The sequence below is a fragment of the Scleropages formosus genome, chromosome 23, assembly GCF_900964775.1.
Source record: "Scleropages formosus chromosome 23, fSclFor1.1, whole genome shotgun sequence".
Lineage (NCBI taxonomy): Eukaryota > Metazoa > Chordata > Actinopteri > Osteoglossiformes > Osteoglossidae > Scleropages > Scleropages formosus.
In genome coordinates, this window is record NC_041828.1 from 2,955,090 (window position 1) to 2,976,333 (window position 21,244).

At 45.2% G+C, this 21,244-nt stretch overlaps 1 protein-coding gene across 2 annotated transcripts in view; it reads right to left on the reverse strand.

Annotated features, from left to right (window-relative positions):
- csmd2 (CUB and Sushi multiple domains 2) overlaps window positions 1-21,244 on the reverse strand; it is a 246,732-nt gene that overhangs the window by 62,899 nt on the left and 162,589 nt on the right. For both annotated transcript variants that reach the window (XM_029248162.1, XM_029248161.1), the window contains exons 18-29: window positions 20,869-21,057; window positions 19,902-20,018; window positions 19,189-19,404; window positions 18,699-18,887; window positions 16,751-16,920; window positions 16,119-16,275; window positions 14,462-14,653; window positions 11,376-11,502; window positions 5,172-5,374; window positions 3,088-3,279; window positions 2,377-2,515; window positions 1,355-1,542 (exon numbers count right to left, since the gene is read on the reverse strand). In XM_029248162.1, coding sequence (XP_029103995.1) covers window positions 1,355-1,542; window positions 2,377-2,515; window positions 3,088-3,279; window positions 5,172-5,374; window positions 11,376-11,502; window positions 14,462-14,653; window positions 16,119-16,275; window positions 16,751-16,920; window positions 18,699-18,887; window positions 19,189-19,404; window positions 19,902-20,018; window positions 20,869-21,057 — 2,079 coding nt within the window. The remainder of the gene's footprint in view (window positions 1-1,354; window positions 1,543-2,376; window positions 2,516-3,087; window positions 3,280-5,171; window positions 5,375-11,375; window positions 11,503-14,461; window positions 14,654-16,118; window positions 16,276-16,750; window positions 16,921-18,698; window positions 18,888-19,188; window positions 19,405-19,901; window positions 20,019-20,868; window positions 21,058-21,244) is intronic.

Here is a 21,244-nt window from a genome sequence, read left to right on the forward strand (position 1 = left end):
CACTGGACTAACATCCTGTCTGATTCATGTCCTTCATACCTCAGTGGAATGATCAAACTGACCCCACAATCTACTTACTGCTCTTAAAAAATGAGAAACAGACAGACACACGCACTCACACACACACACACACACACACACACACACAAGCACAGCAAACTAAACAGATGACATTAAGTCACACCTGGCCAACCTTTCCCTAATTAGCATTAGAGGAGGTGACAAGGATGATTAATTACAGGCAGAAGACCTGAATGGGCTCCGCAGCTTTGGTAAGGCAGTGGTGCGTGGGGATTGAAGGTGGCAGAGTCGGGGGGTGGGGGATATCTTATGGTCAAACGTTCTAACGTTTGGCCTTCTGTCAGGACTTCGCCCACAGATGGCCCCCTAGTTACTATTTTGTAAACAGCTCCATCACACCAAGTGCTTTAAAGCGATATGGAAAGGGGTGCCAGCTCTCCAGCAGCTAAGTCACAAAACGACAGTGTAGATATGAGTCCCAAAGAAATTCTGATGGATATTATTTCTGTTGTTCTCCAGCTATTTTTAACAATTTTGTAGCAGTCTAACTGCAAGAATCCTGCTTCCTGCTCCTCCAGTAAAACGCTCTGAGAGACAGCTGGCCATCCAGACGGCTAGCATTAATAAAAGACATTACACCCAGAGACAAGGGACGGGGAATTGGAGGGCACAACTTCAGGCAAACCGTTTGCCCTTAAAAAGAAAAAGTAATCTGGCAAAGTCCCAGATTCCCTTGCTTCACTATTAGTCGGGCCAAATCGCCTGTGTCAGTGTGGACTGGTTCGCAGGCAGCCTAATCTTTATTGCAAGACCTCGATCATCTCAATTCCTATTCGCTTCGCGTAATTTGACTCTGCGTCACTGATGAGAAGCTGAGGAGTTGGCTGCCACATTTTGGTCAAACTCGCTAAACGAACCTGAGACAACAACCAGACATTTGTTCTTTACGCGACACTCTTGCAACGGACAGCACGCCGCTACCTAATGGACTCTGAGAACGTGTTCTGATTTATGCAGTATTATTTATTTTATAATGCACAGTTTGCAGAGTCATAGATCAACAACTAGGTAGGGTAAGCTACACTGCAAATTGAAAAACAAACAAGCTCCGGCACATTCAGCCTTCTTGTGTGCAGACATTTTACAGTATGCCAACATTTACACAAATTTGAGCTGATCTGCTCTATACGTCAGATACTTTCGAATTGTACCCTGCACAACACTGCATGGAAACAAAGTCAGCGTAATGTCGGCCACTGCCCACACTCTGCACATTGATATTGTACTGATGCTCTGGGTGCGCTGAGTCCTTCTATCCTGGAGAGGAATCTACCTGTGTACTGAAGAACGAAACCATTGCTGCTTAGTGACGCGTCACTGCGGAATGCCAAGAAGAGCGTGTTGGAGCTGCTTTCGATCCGGTCCGGGACGTCCGTGCCGTAAAAGCTACCCAGCAAAGGACTGAGTGAGTCCGGCCCATCATAGATATGCAGAAAGTCGTAGCTTGGCTCCAAGCTGAACCTAGGAGTGAGGACCACAGCCAGATGAACAGCATTACAAGTGGGACCATATATTCACAACACATCTTGAGAGGTGTGACATGAGAGTGTGTTTCCTCCAGGTAATATGATCTCGAAATATGCAAGTCTGTGCTTTGATGCATCACTGTAAAAGGCTTGAAGCCCTACAAGATTTTTTCCTTTACTAAGCCAAATACAATGATAAAATCACATCAATTGCTGTAGTACCAAAACACAACTAAAATATGATACAGGCTCTAGGAGTACATTCAACAAAAATAACAATTCACTAGTCTCAATAACATTTGCCAACCAGGAAAAAAAAATCTTTACAATTCTCACACTAATACATTGCTACCTGAACCTAATTCAGAATAACATTTTAAAATATATCTCTGAACACATTTTGAAAAGGCGCCAGCAACATTTATTAATTGAGCAAAACACCACAACATGTCAGAAATGACTGACTACTGTTATTTATTGTTATTATTGCTACCGTTATTTATTGTTATTAGCGTTACTCATTGTCATTGTCATTGTTATTGTTTTGTTTTGTGCAGTACTTCTATTGCCTTTGTCCTTGTCCATAGTCTGTGGAGAAGCATTCAAAAAGAATTTCATGATACTTGTACACATTACTTGTAACTATGACAATAAACTTGAAACTTGAAACTTGAAATGCAACACGCCCCAGTCTCACATGAAAAAGAGATCACGCTTCACATTCACATACGACCAGAAACATGTCTACCATCTAAAAACAAAATCAAAGCCCTACAAAACATACTAACTTCTCTCTACTAGGAGTTTGTTGCAATCAAGGCTCTCTTACTGATTGAAGGTGAGGACGATGACGTAGTCAGGGGTCACGGTCACGGTCCAGTCACACTCGCGGCCATGAGGGTATGGCTCGGGGTATTCCGGGGAAAGGATCAGGCCACTTGCACTTGTCAGGTTGCCCCCGCAGGGTGCTGCGGTGGGAAGGAGTGGCAAAAGATGTGATTATAATGGAAAATAGGAAGAGATACCAGCTTGCATTGAGCTCCTCCACATATCGATGACAGACACTGAACTACACTCCTCCACCTTCCGGTCGTGTAGCGATCCCACTCATGAGTGGTCCAAATCTGAAAGTCTGCTAGCTCTTGGTTGAGGCTCTGATGTGGTTTTCTGTGGTTGAGCTGAGCTTTCAAATTAATTAGCTGAGCCTCTAACGAAATGGGCTTCTTAATTACACTGTTCTAGTTCCTGTTAATCATAAGCATTTTCAAAAACGCAAACCAAAATTTCGCAATATGCAGCATTCAGCTTCACAATTACTTCTTAATAAAGTCTGAGTTGATACATGCAGGCACTTTTCATGCATGAGAAATTTCAACATTTTGATGAAATGCAAGCGATATTGCATAATTAGGGACATTCAAACAAGTTTGTGTCATGAATAAGACTCCAGACAAAATGAGAGGCTATTACTGCCAGATAAGATCTTGGATGACTAGAGAGAAGGGTGGGGAGATGGACAGGAAGAAGGGCAGGATTTCACCTGTGCAGGTGGGTGGGTCAGGCTGCCAGAAAAAGCGATTATTGATTTCGGTGCACGTGATCTTGTTGGCCCCCTGAAGGACATATCCAGGATCACACTGGAACAGAACGTGATCTCCCGGCTCCCTGCTGTCGCCGCTGCGAGTGCCGTTGGTCGGGGTGCCCGGATCGTTACAGGAAGTGGCCGTCGACACTAAGGATACAGAACGAACAGGCTGTCACGGGAAGTGTCCGCAGAAGGAAAACAGAGACAGAGAACATCCACAGTCCTCTGAAGATCTTGTAGTTACATTTACACACTAAAGCCAAGACCAGTTCTTTCCATTTACGGCATATAAAATGCACTACCTTTAAACAGTTCATCCATCAGCCCACCATGAATAACCACTTGCCCACTGCAGGGTTGCATGGTTCAGAGCCTGTCCTGGAAGCATAGCCCATGGCACCGAGTACACCCTGGATGGGATACCAGTTCATCACAGGGCAAGCACAAACTCCCATCCACACTTTAGAGTCAATTTAGAGTCACCAATTCACTGGAAACACGTTTTTTTGGATAGCAAGAGGAAACTAGAGCAAATATAACCACTGTTTGCGTAAACTGCGTTATATATAAATAAAGGTTTTTACAGCACCTTTCTAATAATAAGATCCTGTATCTGATCCCGACAAACTGAGAGAGTCATTGTTTAAAAAGTCATTTAAATTAATTCCACTCATTTGTGCTTGTTTACAGCAAAATTTTGCTCTAAATTTAATTTGTTTTACATTTTAACCATTTTAACTAAACTGGTTCTCTAAAAAAGCAATTACCATGGACAACGCAAGGCACGATTCTGTGTTCTCAACGGGGAACTGTGTACCACAAGTTAATTTAATTTTTCAAAGCTGAAAAGCGGCATTAATTCATAACGAGTCCTAATTCCACTTTGACTCTGGTGGATAAAGATATAGTTAGAACAAGCAGCTCAATGGTGCTCAAAGTAATCCGAGACTGCGGCAGGACAGCGAAGCGAAGTCTCCGAAGATCAGAACCACAAACGCAGCCGGACCGGACCTTCGGCGGAGGGTTTGGGGACCGGAGCTGGATGGTCTACAAAGGATGAGGCCTTGCGTCTCTTTGAAATGCTCAAGAACAAGTTGTGTTCCAGGCCTCAGCCCGATTCCTGCTGTGTTCCAGCTCACAGAGAAAAAGCTCATAAATAAATGAATGGATAAATAAATAACAGGGGGTGGAGAGTGGGCACCTGAGTGTTGTGATCCTCACCGTAGCTTCCGAACACTAAGCCAAAGCTTTTGAGTGGAGCTTTTGAATTTGGAACACTCTATGAATAGAATGAGGAAGCAGTGGGGGGATGGTGAGGCTGTTGCCATGGTTACACAACGGCCTCTCCCCAACACCTCGGCTCAACAGGTTTAATTTAACCACACGTTGTGCCCTGTGTGCGACCCAGTCCTGCTTTCGCTCGACAGTTCACTGACACTTGTGACAGAATCCTACGGCAGGTCAAATTTATTTATTTTTTTGTCTAAACTGAGTCATGCAGTGATGTGGTCTGTCTGCTATCTTTATAATCAAAATTCTGAGGAACTGAAAGCGCATCAGTTATAAAAGGTGGAGCAAGGCTAAGACACAGTAACAGAAATAGCCCATAACCTCTTTAGCATAAAATGTGGATGAATCCTATGCTTCCAGGATAGACTCCGGACCACAGCACCCCTGCCTTAGGATACAAGGTTAGGGTTAGTGAGTGAGTAAAGACAAAGCTTTATTTAACTTTCACAGAAAAAAAAAAATAAAGAAATTAATCAATTAATTAATTAATTCAATTAATTTTATACGAACTTCCCTTTGTTTAAAACATTTTTTTAAAAAGTTTTTATTCTTATAGAATTACTACTCAACACCGTTACAGGTTATTTTTGGAAAATCATCAACAGTTGCATTTAAAACTTTAAAATTATTATTTAGACAGTGAGATAAAAGAGCTTTTCAGTAAAGATGCAATTCAGATTTGTCCTCACACACACACACACACACACACACACACTTAGCCAGATGATTTAGGCAGAGGCAACCTTTACCAGAGAACTGTAAGGCAAAGCCCTGCTTGCTGGTGAAGAAGTCGGTGGTGAACTGCAGGGTGATGGAGTTGAAGGTGCTGTGGGTGTCGGGGGGCAGCACTGAGCCGCTCAGCTCCCGCAGCAAGACCCCACCCTCCTGGGGGCCATCCCAGATGCGCAGAACATCATGCACCTCCTCAGTGTGAAACACCAGGAAGTGGAGTCTGGGGATGAGATAGACAGGTTCAGGATGACCCCAGAAAGGAAACAGACATCGGAATTAATTCCATAAACACTGATTCCATGTATTATAAAGGGTTACAAATTTCCTTAAAGATCCAGACTTTTTTCAGTTAATTTGTACAAATTAACTAAAATGCATAAATGTTCCTATTTTCCAGAATGTCAACCTGTATTTACACACTCAGGCAACAGGTAAAAACACTGCAACAGAACAGCAGCTTTTCCTAAACACCTTATTTTTGTATTCATCGCTGTTGAACATCAATTACAAAATGTGCAACGTCAAACACATTTGTAAAGAGGTCAACGTTGAGCACTGGATGCAAGCTTGTGAAGACATTTTTATTAGTAGTCATTTAATTTGGTTTTAATTTTAATGCAGCTTCAAGTGATTAAAGGTTAAAATAAATAATTGCAATTTTTTTGTAATTAAACCTGAAGTTTTCACTCAAGCTAACTAGTAAATAAATAAATGTACCCTTTTTTTGGACTTTGTAAAAGCGATATTGCAGTTACAAACAAATTAAGTTATGAACAAACTTCCGTACCTAACTGGGTTTGCTTGATGACGTTCCAGTGTACTGAGACGAGATTTAACGGTCCTCCTCACAAAAGAAGGACAGTCCCAGTCCAAGATCAGACTGGATTTTCTCTGGAGATTGACACCGTCACAATTTGTTCCCTACAATGCTGTGTCCTTGAGGACACTGGACTTTCAAATGATCCCGGGTGCTCAACATGGGTTTTGTTCAGATGTTCTCAGCAGATTCAGCATCATCTCCCTCCTGTCAGCAACTAAATACATTCTTTTTTGCCCATCTGGATGACATCACCTTACGTTGGCGTAATGGACGGACATGTACTCCTACTCATGGGTCACTTGTCCCAACACTACAGCCCCGCTATTATTTTATTTTCTCTTTCTGTCAACAAAGGCTTCTGACAGTCGGCACTTGCTCACTACGCGCCGTCTCTGCGAGGAATCCTCTGTCTTACAAGGGAGGGCTTGACAAACAAAGCATGCTGGTGATTTATTTGCAAGGACAACTGGCAACATAGTCCGCTATTCAAAACGATTTATTAGACGGAAGGAGGATTTGTAACGGTGGCACAACTGACTACCATCAGGTGGAGAGAGAAGAAACGAAAGCCAAATAAATGCCAAAGCAATCGGTATCCATTCAAAACTCAAGTTGCATTTTATGGATGTTTGCAACCATAACTTGTTGGTAGATGAAACATTATTGGGCCTTAATTTCACTTTCACAAGGACCTGCGTCACAGATGCTCAGGGAGGTGGACTCAAATCTAGTCGTGCTGCTTGAATATCTCAAGTATAACTTTACTGAGGAACAACAAGTTTTTTCCTCTGTAAAAGACATGTAAGTTGACAAAGTTTTTCAACACTTGTCAATCTGGGGAGGGGTGAGTAATTTAAAAAAAAAAAAAAACATACAGCTCAATAATCTTTACTGTATTAATTCAGGGTAAGAACCTTGATCAAGGGAAATACAACAAGAGTGGGGATTTGAACCCAGGTCCTTTGATCACAAGGGGAGGTCTCTAAATCTATGCTAAATTTTCCCCCAAACCAGCCTGGATCAACTACTCTGGGAATCAGCAGCTCAGGTGGGGAATGTGGGAAATGCAGGAAGATGACATAAACAGGTGGAGGACGGTGTGACGTGCACCAGTGCGGTGCTGTTGCTCATCTCACTGTCTCAAACCCATGTCCTTAAGCAGTTATTTGATCCTGAACGTCAGCCCACCCAATTTATGCCCCCCCCCCCCCCACACCCTTTAGGCACACCAAGTTAATCCACCCATTTCTCTTTCTCTTTTCTCGTTTCATCCTCCTCCCTTGTGTTCCACCCTCAACCCCTGTTCTCTACATGGCTTCAAAAGGATCGTGACTCCCTCACCGTCACCCTCAGCGGAATGGGGAGAGAGGTGCAGCGAGGGTCAGGTGGGGCTGTGGGGGGTTGCACATGGTTGTTGGATTAGCATTCTAAACAGTAGGTGAGCGGAGGAGGATGGGTGGAGCTATGATCTCGACAAGGCCTGATTGGCGCATGCTGTTAGAGCCTCAGACTGCTGGAGAGAAAAAGATGAAGCTTCTTGTATCGCGCTCAGCCCCACTGGAGCCCGGGGCACACCGTTTGAAGCTAAGAAGGACAGAAAAAAATATAAAAGACACAAAGAAAAGAACACAAAAGTGTGCAACTGGGAGACAGAAGTGGGCGGGGGGGGTCCTTACAGTGATGCAATGAACTGTGGAAATGTAGAGAAAGAGCGCCATTATTTCTGGAAAGTTCCATTGGTCTGCCATGCCGTCCCTTGCAGCACAGGTCGCATTTTAACGCATGGCGCAAGTCCTCCTCTTGATTTCATTGACGGCTCCCATCTGGAATTCCCAGGACGCAGCGGGGCACTGAGCTGAGACAGAGGGTCCCTTGCTAACAGGTGGTCAACTGGGACTGCTAATGGCCCATGTGTGGTTTGAATGGGTGGCACAGCAACGCAGAGGGACACCGCAGTCCAGGGACAAGCCGACGAAATGAAAACAGGAAGAAAAGAGGGACGCGCCCATCTCAGGACACTCAAGACGACTGAACGCAAGGGTAGGAAAGGTGAGAACACAGAAGAGGTGTTTTAATAGGGTCCAATGTGTCACGGATAGAGAGAAATAATAACATGAACAAAGGGAGAGTGAGATACCCTGAAACAGGGTACAAAAGCTTCCACCACAACGGAGGAGAATTGCACAGGGACGAGTGGAAACAGATGTCTACCTGTTCTTACCTAAGGCTTCTTGGTTTAGTGAGGATTACAGCAACCGTGTTTCAAACATAGCAGATCAAACGGAAATGTGGAATAGAGAAATAAAATATTCCACGTCAAGTATTCTCTACGGACAAAGCAACACCGAGCATAAGCGTATTGATTCGCTCGCTCACGTGTCTTATCACAAGACAGGTCTAGTGGTTTTTCAACCCAAGCTCATTTTTTTCATATAACATTTCAGATTTGCTGATGGTCTGGGCGTGACCATTGATCGGAGACCTGGCTACCCATGATGCATCAGCACTTCCTTCATTGTCATGCGAGTTCAATTAAACTAAGGGTTTGGGGTCTAGTGCAAATGGATGGGATTAAAACAGCAGCAGAGAGCAGACAAGGAGGCGGAGCTTGTTCCATGGCCATTCTCCTCAACCCGTCCATGGTGACATTGTTATTGACTATCATCTTGATATACCTTTGTTTGAACAAAGAGCCCCTTGTATCCTGATTCGGCAGACCGGTGCTCCTGCCCTGGAAAATCCATACCACATGGTCCGTGGGAATGATCTCTGATCATAGCTCGATTCCAGAACATGGTAGTGTGTTGGGGTCCGGGAAGTACACACACCTGTGCATGAGTGTGTCTGAATGACTAAGTGACTACATGTGCATAGTGTTTGGAGCCAAGTCCTCCAAGTTGCCCGTCTTCTGAGCTGAGTGTCCACGGCCACCATCTACCATTGTCTCCTTCACAGGGAACGGCAGCAGAGCTTTGGCATCTTGGCGGAACTACTGGGGGGAAATCCGGGCTCTTGTTTACATAGGCCTGGAATAAACACAGCGATGGGGGTGGGGGGTGGGGGTGGGGGGTATGTTAATTCTGGAGCTTTTTCTGCAACTCTGCGGATGAGCTGGCTGTTTTGCCGCAAAGCTGCCTGGCGGATGAGGTTTACGGAATGGCTAATCCAAAGCGCCCAAAAAGGCCGTCGCCGGCAGGCAGTCACATGGTCCTCCGGCATTCACACAGCTCCCGGTATTTGCACCATCCCCACCTTTCCTACACCTCGCTCGCCCTTGCCGAAGATCGCTGGCCACCTGGGCCCAGCGCATTGCGAACGATCTTCAATAATTCATTGCATCGGATGAGATCAAAGGAGTACACATGCGAACCTCACTCTGGGGGTGTGTGCACTTGGGATGAGAGGAAGAGGTGAAAAAAGGGGGTTTAATTAACCTCAGTCCACATTGTGAAGGCCGTCTCAGCCCTCCACCCGTCGGCCCCGCACCTACGGCACCTGTTGAACACCGAGGAGCCCTCAAAGTAATCCTTCCCTGCAGAGATCGATGCTCTCCTTGCCTCCACTCTTCCTTCCTAACCCTCTTCTGAACCTCTGAAACCGAGAGTGCTTTCCACGTTCGGTTTTTATCACCTTAAAATTAGGAAAGGAATATGTCGGACCCAGGTTCAACTTGTGTCCTTCAACAACGTACTTAACGCGTGCAGCGGATTCAGTGCTTTTACATCAAGCCATTGATTGCTCGAATTCTAGTTTATTTGACAAATAGTCACATTAGTTCTTTTCTTCCAGCTACAATGTCTATCCATCCACTTGAGTCCAGGGGAGATTGCAGAAGGATACTGTACTAAAGCATCATGGGAAACTGTGCACTATGAATCTTGAGTACTTGATAGAAATTGTCTGTGTTGCTCTCAAGCCTCTTCACATACGTTGAATATTGATTATGTGAAACACCTAATGTTTGGTTAAAGCTTCTGATATTAATGCTGCATGTTGAGCCGTTGTAGTCCAGACTTATCATAAAGGAGAGAAAAGAAGCAAACAAACAAACAAAGTCAGTTTGACGAGACAGGCACACAATTTGGCTTCTGTGCCGCGACATTTCTGCGTCTAAACCTCTCAAAGATATCATTCCTCTTGACCCCGAGAGACAGCATCGCGAGCCTCCCCCCATCGTTAACAGCAACGAGAAAAACATTTGCTTTCTACAACAGTTGCATTTTTACTTTTTCCGCGCCGGAGAAAAACGGTGTGCAATTCCGATTTCATTGTCAGCGCCTAAGGATTCGTTGACGTTTCAAACAGTGCTGCCTTTTCACAAAGCCGAACACCTTCCGCAGCTGTTTGCACAGAGAGAAAAAATGAAATAAAATTTTCGAAAAAGTACAAAAGACACATAAATGCGGTGAGAATCGAGTCCGCACCGCGGCAACGACAAAGCGCTCATTCAAAAAGTGGACTCTGCGGTTATGGTTTCACAGTGGTTTCTGCCATGAAATCGGTAAGTAAATAAACAGGTACAATTGTTCTTCTTCAGCAATGAGCTTTTAAAAAAGCACACACGGTAAAAGTAGACGGAAGCAGCTGGTCACGTAGCAGTTGTGGAAATCGAGTTTCCGGTCCCCGGAGGGCCGATATCACCGCTATTCAGAATTTGAACAGGTGGTTGCGCTCCACACGCAGATGAACTGCAACTCTGAATAAAGCAGGGTATAAAAGAGTACTGTTGTAAAAACAGAGGACAATTTAAGGTGCATACCAGATTTCCATAAATGCTTTGTCCTAATTGGAACTATGATAAAATAAATACATTCTCTTGCTGTTCAGCATAATTAAACACTGACCCCTCATGTCACAAACTGTAGAATTACAAATGTTTGAAGAGACAAACATTCTCCAGTACGGTATTATTCCACTGCATTCTCTTTATTTATCTGTTCTCTACAATTTTTGTTCGAAGTGCAATAAATGCAGGCTGTGTTTACCTGCCATGTGGACAGATGGCAGTAAAGAGCACCGTTAGAAAACAGGAGCGTGAGGCCACCTAATTCAACTCACTTCCACATTGTTCGCAGCTTGTGCCTGGTGTTCTTGAGCATCGCTGTTATATAACAAGATGAGGGGCGCTGCACATGTTTATGGGATGAAATGGCAATTAAGTAGAATGAATAATTTGTGGAAATTATGTTTTTATTTTCAGTCATTTTAAAGTAATTTTTAATTTTTATGTATCTAGAAGTGTGTATTATGTGCATGAGTGGTTAAAGTGCCTTTGAAGTTATGAACAAAATGAGTTTCAAAGAGACTTTGCAAGGGGAGGAATCAGCCCCCCAAAAAAAAAAAAATAAATTAAAAAATAGATTAAAAAATAGTAATAATAACATGCAAGATTGTTACTAACCCAATGGTGCTCCCCGGTGCAGCCTCGATGGTCCACACGCAGTGCAGGTTGTGGTCGTAAGGTGCCGGATACCCGGGGGAGAGGATCCGCCCCGTGGGCTCGTCCTTGATGACCCCCCCACACTCGGCTAGGGAGGGTGAGACACAGATGCAGATGAACAAAGAGGTAGCGGTTTGCTGCGAAATAAAAATCATATCAGAACCAACTGCTGCCTTTCCATCATCACATTACCGTGCATTCTGCTGCTATCGCAGAAATCAATGAGAACAGCGGGACGTCGAGTTATTGTTGCTGTAGGAACGTTATTGAGTGCACGGACCGAGAAATCCCAAGGTGCACACTTATCTCGGCCTCTAAATGCTGCACTTACAGCCAAAGTAATATTCACAGCGTGCGGATGGTGATTCGTCTCTATCCCACCCCCCGCCACGCGGTGTCACAGCGCTGCCACATCCCAAGGGAAGAATCAACTGCTCCCCACACCACTCGGGGTGGCACAACTGACAGGCTTCGTTTCACAGATCGGTAGACAGCGAGCTCCCTTTGAGCAACACCAGCTGGACCGGGACCCAGGTGGGGCCCATTCACATGGATTCACACACACATGCACACACCCTCATACACAAAGTGGTCCACAAGACCCCATAGCCTCAAACGCCTCTGAACCAAACTTTCATCCCACCTTCTAGCCGTTTAACTGGAGTGTTAATCTGCTCCTACTACGTCAAAATTGCTCAAAAAAGTGATAAGGCAAAGTTAATAGCTAGTATTTTCGAAATGGTATTAAAAAATCAGGGTACAGGGCGATCTTTGAATCAAATGTCAGATCCGCGCTGGGCTTTTTCAAAAGTGTTCCATTACAAACAGGAATGATGAAGTCCCTGTGGATTTCAAATTGTTCTTTCATCAGTTAAATAATTTCATTTGTAATGGTTTTTTCCCTCTTTTTGTAGGTGCGCACCAATATGTGGGAGTCTCATTTTGACATCATTTTAAACCTCTCCTTCGGAACTATTCAGGCAGATTTTTATCCATGGCACGTCCATGTGATAGGCCGTAGGCCATGTGGAACGATGACTGAGGCCGCTGATGACTGAAGGACAATGGTGGACAGCAGGATGGGCGTGGCTCTTGCTGGAGCACCGTAGACCCCGAGGGTCTTCTTTCATCCTACTGCCTCATCCTCGTTCACCTCCCCATCACACACACCCCTACTGTTGACAAATGGAGACGGATACGTAGCCGTTGACCTTGTCCCTGCGACAAAATGCCACCGAAACAGAGATTCATTACATCCCTGCAAACCCATCCCAGTAGCCCTCCAACACCATCATCCAAAATGACTCGGAGCAAGTGTGTGCTCAAACCGTACATCTCTCACACAGTACAGCCTTGGCAGATTGGCAAGAAGAGGAACAAAGCATGGTGCTTTTTGCCTATCCGTGAAATTTTAATCCGAGATTCTCCCGTTTGTTCCCGATCCATTTGTTTAACATTAATGCTGGACCTCAGAAAGCTGGGATCAGAGGGAAAAGGCACACTTTGATACCGGGGAGATGGATTCCGCACTTCCAACGTGTTTACAAATTTTGCTGGCACGACACACGTCTCATCAATTATACATTCTAGCCACAATAAGCATGGCAGGTCTGACCAGGGTGCCTGTTAAGGCAGAAATAAATAAATAAATGAATAAAGGGGGGGTGCACAGCAGTGCGACGAGTAAGGGTCACTGCCTTACCCTGCCTGGGTGGTGCGAGGAACATAGGTTCAATCTCTACTCAGCATCTGTGGAGTTTGCATGTTCTCGTGTATGTGAATGTGTGGCTTTTCTCCGGCTGCTCCTGTTTCCTCCCACACTCCATATACATACAGTTCAGGTGAAAAATTCTCCTGTGTGTGTGGCTACCCTGCGATCGATTGGCATTAACTGTCCAGGGTGTATGACCCCAGCCTTTTGTAATCACTCAGGACAAAGCGATAACTTAAACTGGATGGATGGATTGATGGATAGATAGATAGATAGATAGATAGATAGATAGATAGAACAAAAGGTCTTCATAATAAACAAAATAAACAGTCAGGGACTAACATAATCCGCAGCTCTTTTTGACTTTCAAAGGTACAAAAACACTGCAGAGGAAAAAAAAAAAAGTTTGAAAGTGAAAGCATATATCAAATGTCCAGTATAGCTTTGATCAAATTAATCTTTTTTTGCAGGTTTATTTTTTCTTTGTCTCTTTTTTTTCCCTCCACTCCTTCAGCAAGCTCCTATCAGACAAATGTTCCCAGACCGCGGACAGCAGGGTTATAAATCAACGCGAAACAGACCCATCTCCTTCGACTTCAGAGATGACCCGCTCCGAAAGTCCTGAAACCGCATTAGGGCCTTTCGCCACGGGGCGTGCGTGCCGGGAGGGGCGTTTCAGACACAACACGCACTGATTTGCATCACCCTCTTCATCATAAAAAAGTAAATTACGTTAAATTAAGTTGCCCTGAAAGCCCCGGACTGGCGTGAGTTTGGAACGCCTTGCTAGAAATCATGGTCGACTTCTTGCTTCAGAAAAGCAAGCGAGTTTTCTGCTGTGCTGACAATGAAGAGTAATGACACCTCGGGGGGGTGGAAAAAAAAAAAAAAAAAATCAAGCTATCGAGCCTGAAGGGTACGACGTCCTTAAAACCAGCAGGCCACAGGTTCGAGCCCAAAGAGGAAAGCTTTAGTGAGGCATCTCCATAGAAACACTTGAGTAAATATCCAGCTTTGTGACTTATTTATTAAAAAAAAAGAAAAAATTAGGAACTTTGAGCTGTGTGCTGTACTTTGCGTAAATAGTGGAGTGCGGAGGAGGGAGAACAACGCTTTAATTACTGGGCCGCGCAACTCGACACAGATCCGGAAACAGAGGGAATTGGCAGAGGCTGGACACAAAGGGGCTTCACTCGGAGGATGTGGGTGGGAGTGGGCAGATCTGGGACAGTGTGTGTGTATTTGTGTGTGTGTGAAATTGGCACCATCTCCAGCTGGCACTCCGTAGGCAGGTTAGATCCCCTGTTGTTGTCGGCCGGGCTGATAGGACTCTTACCCACACACAAGGGTAGTGGGCTGTCCCAGGCCCTCCTCTCTCCTCGCAGGCAGGTGAGCACCTCGGAACCCTTGAGGGTGTAGCCCGGGTTGCAGCTGTACGACACAGTGCTGCCGGCGAAGTGACCGCGGTCCTCCTTCTTGTAGCCAAACTGGGGCATCCCGGGGTCTTCGCACTTGAGCAGCTCGAAGCCTGAGGAGGACGATGGAAGGAAGAGGATCACGGGGGTTCTCAATGTTCCCGCTACTCTGCAAACACAACGTGTGTCCATCGGCCGCATATACGCAATGCAAACGCAAGAGCAGTACGACGTGTAAAAATTAAACGGCTAAAATTTAATATTAAAATAACTGGGCTTGATGTTCCATAGATTATTTTGGCAGCTACATAGTTCCAAATATTGGCAATTTTTCCAGGGCACATACACCTGTAACTGCAGGCAGTACATTATTAAAAAGTTACTTTTTTTCTTGCAGATGGTCAGAATATCACACACACACTCTCTGAAACCGCTTGTCTCGAGAGCGGATGCGGCAAGCCGGAGCCTAACCCGACAACACAGGGTGCAAGGCTGGAGCGGGATGGGACACACCCAGGACGGGAAGCCAGTCCATCGCAAGGCATCCCAAGCGGGACTCGAACCTCGGACCTGCCGGAGCGCGGGACCCGGCCAAACCCGCTGCACCACCAGCGGAACATGTGCATATAATTGTTGAATTTGCATAAACATTAAACCAAATACAAATGTATACATGCTTGCAAGCATGATATTGTGTACATTTACATATATTAAAATGCACGTAGCCAGTGTTTTACGTGCAGCATCGTTGCATTAGCATATTTTCCACCTACTGTATGTGGTGCCTGAGGTTATGAGTCTGGCGTCCTGAATATCTCCCCCTGGCTTTGTGTTTTAATGAAGAGTTGTACTTCCTCTTTTGCTACTTCAGAACATTATCTAGATTTATGTGACTGTTTATGGTTCCTGATTTCAGGAGTATAGATGGGGAGTTGTCATTATGTTAATACCTGCCTGATTTATCTGGGTAATTAACACATAAAGTGGGGAATAAATCTGAAATAAAAAACACTACTCTTTGACCTTTAATGAGTTGTGCAACTCTTGTAAAGGGAAATGGTTTCCGCTTCTCATTATGTAACGTCCCCAACGCGCAGGGGTTTCAAACTGTTTACGCTGCAGCTTTGCTGATTTACAGGTGCATCATTTCCATATAATGGTTTAAATCCTCTCCTTAACTAATAGACGGTACGGATATTTTTAAGCCTCAGCTCCTCCCTCTCGTGGTCTGCTCCGAGACACTCCGCCAACAGGCCGCCGCGTCTCACACCTGCTCTTATTAGGAAGGAGTGTGAGAGCTCACACCTGGTGCCACTGATGGGAAGCTGCGTGTGATGTTGCGGGTTTCGGAACGAGCTCAACGGATTAAGGAGGAAGCCCGAGTTGTTAGCGAAGCGATGTTTTGACCGCACACTTGATGTCAGTCGATGGAAACTCTCACTTGTAATGGTTCACATTACGGAGAGGATGAGAGCGCCGGGTTATTTAATGGATGTTGGGAAAAGGAAGCGTATGCTAATTATTCGGACACCCAAAGGGTCACTGACTGCCCACCGGTGTGAATACAGGATGACTCACTGGTGTAGTGCAGCTCGAAGCCCTTGCTGGTGTTCTCCGCGTTGCTGATGAACTCGAGCCACATGGAGCTGGACGTGCTGTTCAGCGTGACCTCCTGCAGCTCCGTGCCCGTGAAGGTGCCCAGCAGGCGAGCGGTGTTGCTGTTGCCGTCGTACACCTGTGGGGCACAAACACACGCAAAGCCACTAAGGCTCAGCTAATGCAAAGAAGGGGGGCAAAAAGGGATCGCCGAAAAATTAAAATGTGTTAATATCGTCCACAACATCGCGCTCGTTCCGTGCAGCGCTGCTCAACGACTTTGGACTTTCCATGATTATGTCAATGTTCCGCCTTTACTTTCTTCCTCCCTACATCTCAGTTCCTGCAATGACTGTCAACTGTTCAGCTGCATTAAACACTCCACCACCTGTAGTAACCGTGTACAAAAACAGTGCCGCACTTAACCTCAAAATCCTTACATTACATCTATTTACCGCAAGCATTTCACATGGCTGACAGTTTCACGCAGTGCAATGTCTGCTTAGTCAAGTGCTTTTCGCCCAAGTGTAAAAGTGTAGTCCTCCTACTGGCACTTCACTGCGCATTGTCTACATCGGGACCGACGCCCACCGCTGGCCGAATCCCGGCATCACCTTGAGCAGATCGTCGTCCTGCAGTCGGAAGTCCCTGGCCCTCAGCTGGATGCCCTTGCCTGGTTGGGTCTGAATGGAGTAGATGCACTCGTGGTTGTTGCCGTAGTACGCGGGGTAGTTGGGTGACAGCAGGACGCCCTGGGTGCCCGTCACAGAGGAACCGCATTCGGCTGTTGGGAGCGAAGTGGGGGGGGGGAGGGGCATGTCATATCCCGGGGTGTCCGGCCAGGGGGTGGCACACATCCACACACAAGCATGCACCTGGCCTTGCATGCGGGGGGTCGTTGAGGTTATTGAGTCTAGTTGCCCAGCCTGCCATGAATACTATCTGGATGTTGCACCCCTTGGAGATCCTGATTTCACCCAGGGGGAGTGAGGGAAACTCCCGGAACAGTACCTCCTCCCTGTGGCATATGTCAACAAAAATAAATCTACCCCAGCTTCTGTCGCAGTTTCCTTTCCGTGTGGCCTTTTCACAGCCGACTTGGCGCAGAGATACAATATTTTCTCAGAACTAATTAGCTGCATCTATCTATCTATTGAAACAGCGAAGGCTTTCATTAATAACTTCTCCTGGCCATGTCGTTAACGAATCAACTCGTATTTATAGGTTTGCAAAAAAACCAAAAAGTTACTAGGGAATGGTGGAACAACTGAAGGCAAATTGACCGAGTAAAAATCTAAACATTTGCTTATTGAGGAATTGCCTGACCCAGTTCCAGGAGCAATATAAGCTAATATTTAGGCACCGCGAGCAAGTCATTGCTGGAAAATAAAACGTATAAAATAAATAAATAAAGTTTAATTACTTGCCTCGACTGGAATGTCACAATCATAACGTTAACAAATTGCTTTCTAAGCTCAGAGCCGGCAGCGATTCCTGGGCTCGATAATTCAGAGGAATCTGGCCTGCAAGATATTTGAGAATTGCGACGGTGCGGACTGCGAATAATGGCATGTCGCAGCTCTCTCTCTCTCTCTCTCTTATTGCTCTGATTCACATTCAAATCTTATACTGTTGTCCTTGGGAACCAAACAGATGACGCTAAAGTCCTCTTGCTTCTAAAAAAAGCAGTGACCTATGGGGGGCATATATACATGGCTGAGGCCAGAAAGGCGGTTATGGGGAAAAGAGTGAAAGCATCGCACCTTTCTTCATGTGATTCTGGCTCAGTGTCTTTACATCCCTCCGCTGTAGAGATACGTAACACCACATACATTGGGTGGCTATCCCGGCCTTGCGTCAATCGCAACTCTTCCGATTCCTTAATCGGGTAATAAGTCTGGCTCATCAGCTTACAAACACATCTGGTGCCGGAAGTATTTTATTTCCAGATTAGGTTATGTAAAAGTCTCTGATGTAGCTACAATAAAATATTTTCTAAGACTTTTTTTTCGATATTTTTATGAACTAAATTAAAATTTAAACTCAAAGTGACTGAAAATAAATATGTTGTTTCCACAAACTTCTAGTCAATGTTAACTGTCGAGAGATTCATCCCATAAATATGTGCAACATCTCTTGTCTTTTCACAGACCATCAGCCCTTACGAACGCTACGTAGGAGCTCTAAACACTGGCTCCATCATTCGGCTCGGAGGGTAAAAATAGGTGACGATCGCGCCGCAAAAAACTGAAATATTAGGAAATAAATGAAGAAAATTCAGTGACAAATAAATAAATCAACTGAATTATGTTTGTGTCCGAAAAAGTGCATGAAAGAACTGTTTGTAACATGATTAGCCAGTGTGCTTAGTAGGACAATAAGTCGTCTCACTTTGAATTTCAGGTAAGACTGGAGTTGTGCATCCACTCTATTTCAATTCTCCTTCAGTTTGTTTGACCTTTGACCTCAAGGCTAGGCTGGGCCTGGGGTGGGAAGGGGTTGTGGTGTGTGTTTGGGGGGTCAATTGTTAACCAAGCAAAATGAAAGCACGTGACCACCTACCAACACACCTTGGGAGAGGGGAGCTCCAGACCCGGCGTCGCCCACCCAGGCAGGTGACCCGGGACGGCCCCTCCAGCCGGTAACCCGGGAAGCAGGAGAAGATAAGGGAGTCACCCACCCCAAACTGGAGCCCCTTGCGAGTGCTGAAGGGGGGCACCCCGGGGTCCTCGCAAGGCTCTAGGTCATATTCTGGAGTCAGGCAAAGGTGAAGAGAAATTATAAGGGGATGGGAGGATGGGGAATAAATGAAATCCGACATGTGCGCGCAGATTAGACAAATGTACCCATCCACGGAATATCATTTGTGGTTATGAATTTCATTTGCATATATCAAAGGTGTGTTTATGGAGACTAACGAGAAACAGACTTTTAATGGCTATACAGTTCTGATGTATCTGACAGCCCAGCTAAAAATTGCCCCGGAGGGCCAGCGCTGACAGAACGGATCACATGACCTGGATGCGAAGGCCAGGAGGGCTCGGCCGCCTACCCGAGAAAGTGATGTTGAAGCCCTCGTAGGAGACGGAAAAGTCGGACAGGAAACGGATCTGGGCCGTGAAGTTGCCGAAGAGGCCGGCGCTCAGCGGAGGGGGCAGCGTGGATCCCGTGAGACGCCACAGCGGCTGAGAGAAGCTGCCATTCTCAGTCACCAGCAGGTGGTCATGGGGGCTCTCCAGGTGGAAGGTGTGGAAGGTGAACTGAACACCTGGATGACGGAGGGAGAGAGGGAGTGATGGACTCATTTCCCAGATAAGAAAGCCAATCAGATCCTTTACTTGAGTCCTTGGGGTTGGGCAACATTCTCATGTATTTATTTAGCTGATGCTTTTGTACAGTGTTAATGATTTACCCTTTTATGCTGCAGCGTAGTTTTTACTATAATCAATTCAGGTTAAGTACCTTGATCAAGGGCAACTACAGCAGGAGGTGGGACTCGTTCCTTGGATTGCATGGCGGCTGATCTAACTACTGTGCAGTTTCAGACTGACATCAATGGAATTTCTAAGGTTTTGTGAGAAAGCAACGGGAACCAGTTCGGGGAAGTAACAAAGAACAATTTGAAGTCCACTTCTGCCCATTGATTAAAATACGGCTACCATCAAAATGAAGTAAGATGGATGGGCGAAGGTCCTTGGACTGGGGCACTCAGGAGGTTCAAATCTGGCAGGATGGTCACGTATTGAAAGCAGCTTCACTCCAAACCTTTGCCATGGGAAGTCTCTATGGTCCAGGTGCAGTTGAGATTGTGGGGGTAGAAGTCAGGGAATCCGGGGGACAGGATGGTGCCAGAATTCCCCTGGATGTAGCCGCCGCAGAGCGCTGCAGCACAGGACGGAAGGGCCCCGAAGGAACAGTCACGACACCCATAAACACGGCGGACCGACATCAGCCCGCTTCGATGGGACACTAAAACCAGGCTTTACAGGTCCCCTGTGGAACACAGACTTCCCGAGGAAACGAATTTAATTCATTGCAAAATGGGGCAAACAATAATGTACCGATACGGAGGAAACCAAAAACAACGGAATAACTCAAATAGAGAAAACACAGAATTACAAGGTACTAATTGTCATCAATTGTCTGTCATTAAATTCAACAGTAATTTCTCTTTGAAATGTTGTGCTATTATTGAAATGGACAATTTGTTTAAAATTGTCTACAATTTCTTTAAAACACATTCAAGTGATTTGCCAACATGCTTCATCAAAATATATGTATTTAATAAATCATTTTACTCAGAATGTTATTAAAATGTATCATAAAATGTAATAAGGCCAGCACTCATGGTAGTTGTTTTATTTGTTTATTTATTGTGAATACAAAAATAAAAAATCTTACATGAATGTATTTCAGCCATAAGCCTCCCTCAGCATCACAAAGACTATAAACAAATACAGTCGCCACCGAGTGCTGACCTTGTTATTTTTTAATTTCAGTTTTTTGTGGCGCAATATTAAACTGTATTTAATTCAAATTTGTCGAAAATTTTAGCTAAAATAAAACATTTTAGCAAAAGTAATTAAAAAAAAAAAATCACATTGGAATAACCGGGTCACTTGCATGACCGGGCCCTCTTCCCACCATTAGTGCGGGCATGAGAAGATGAGATGAATTCTGAAAAACACACTGGGTGTCCCATATGAGTCTGGTATGCGGCAGGAGGACGTACCGTCACAGCTGGGCAGGCCGCGGCTCCACTGGAAGTTGGGCTCACACTCCAGGGGCTCGGAGTCACTGAGCGTGTACCCCGCGTCACAGCTGAACGTCACCAGCGCGCCCACATAGAAGTCATGGCCGTGGCGCTGACCGTTTACTGGGATTCCGGGGTCCACGCAGTGGTCTGACTGCAGTTGGACAACTAGCGAGAAGAGAGAGAAAAATTACCATTGCAGATTTGCACTATTTTTGTTGAGATAGTACAGATTACAATACCTTTATTATTATTATTACTACTACTAATAATAATAATAATAATAATAATAATAATAATGATACACATTTTATTTGACACCTTTGTCCAAGACTACTTAAGACTTAAACTACTA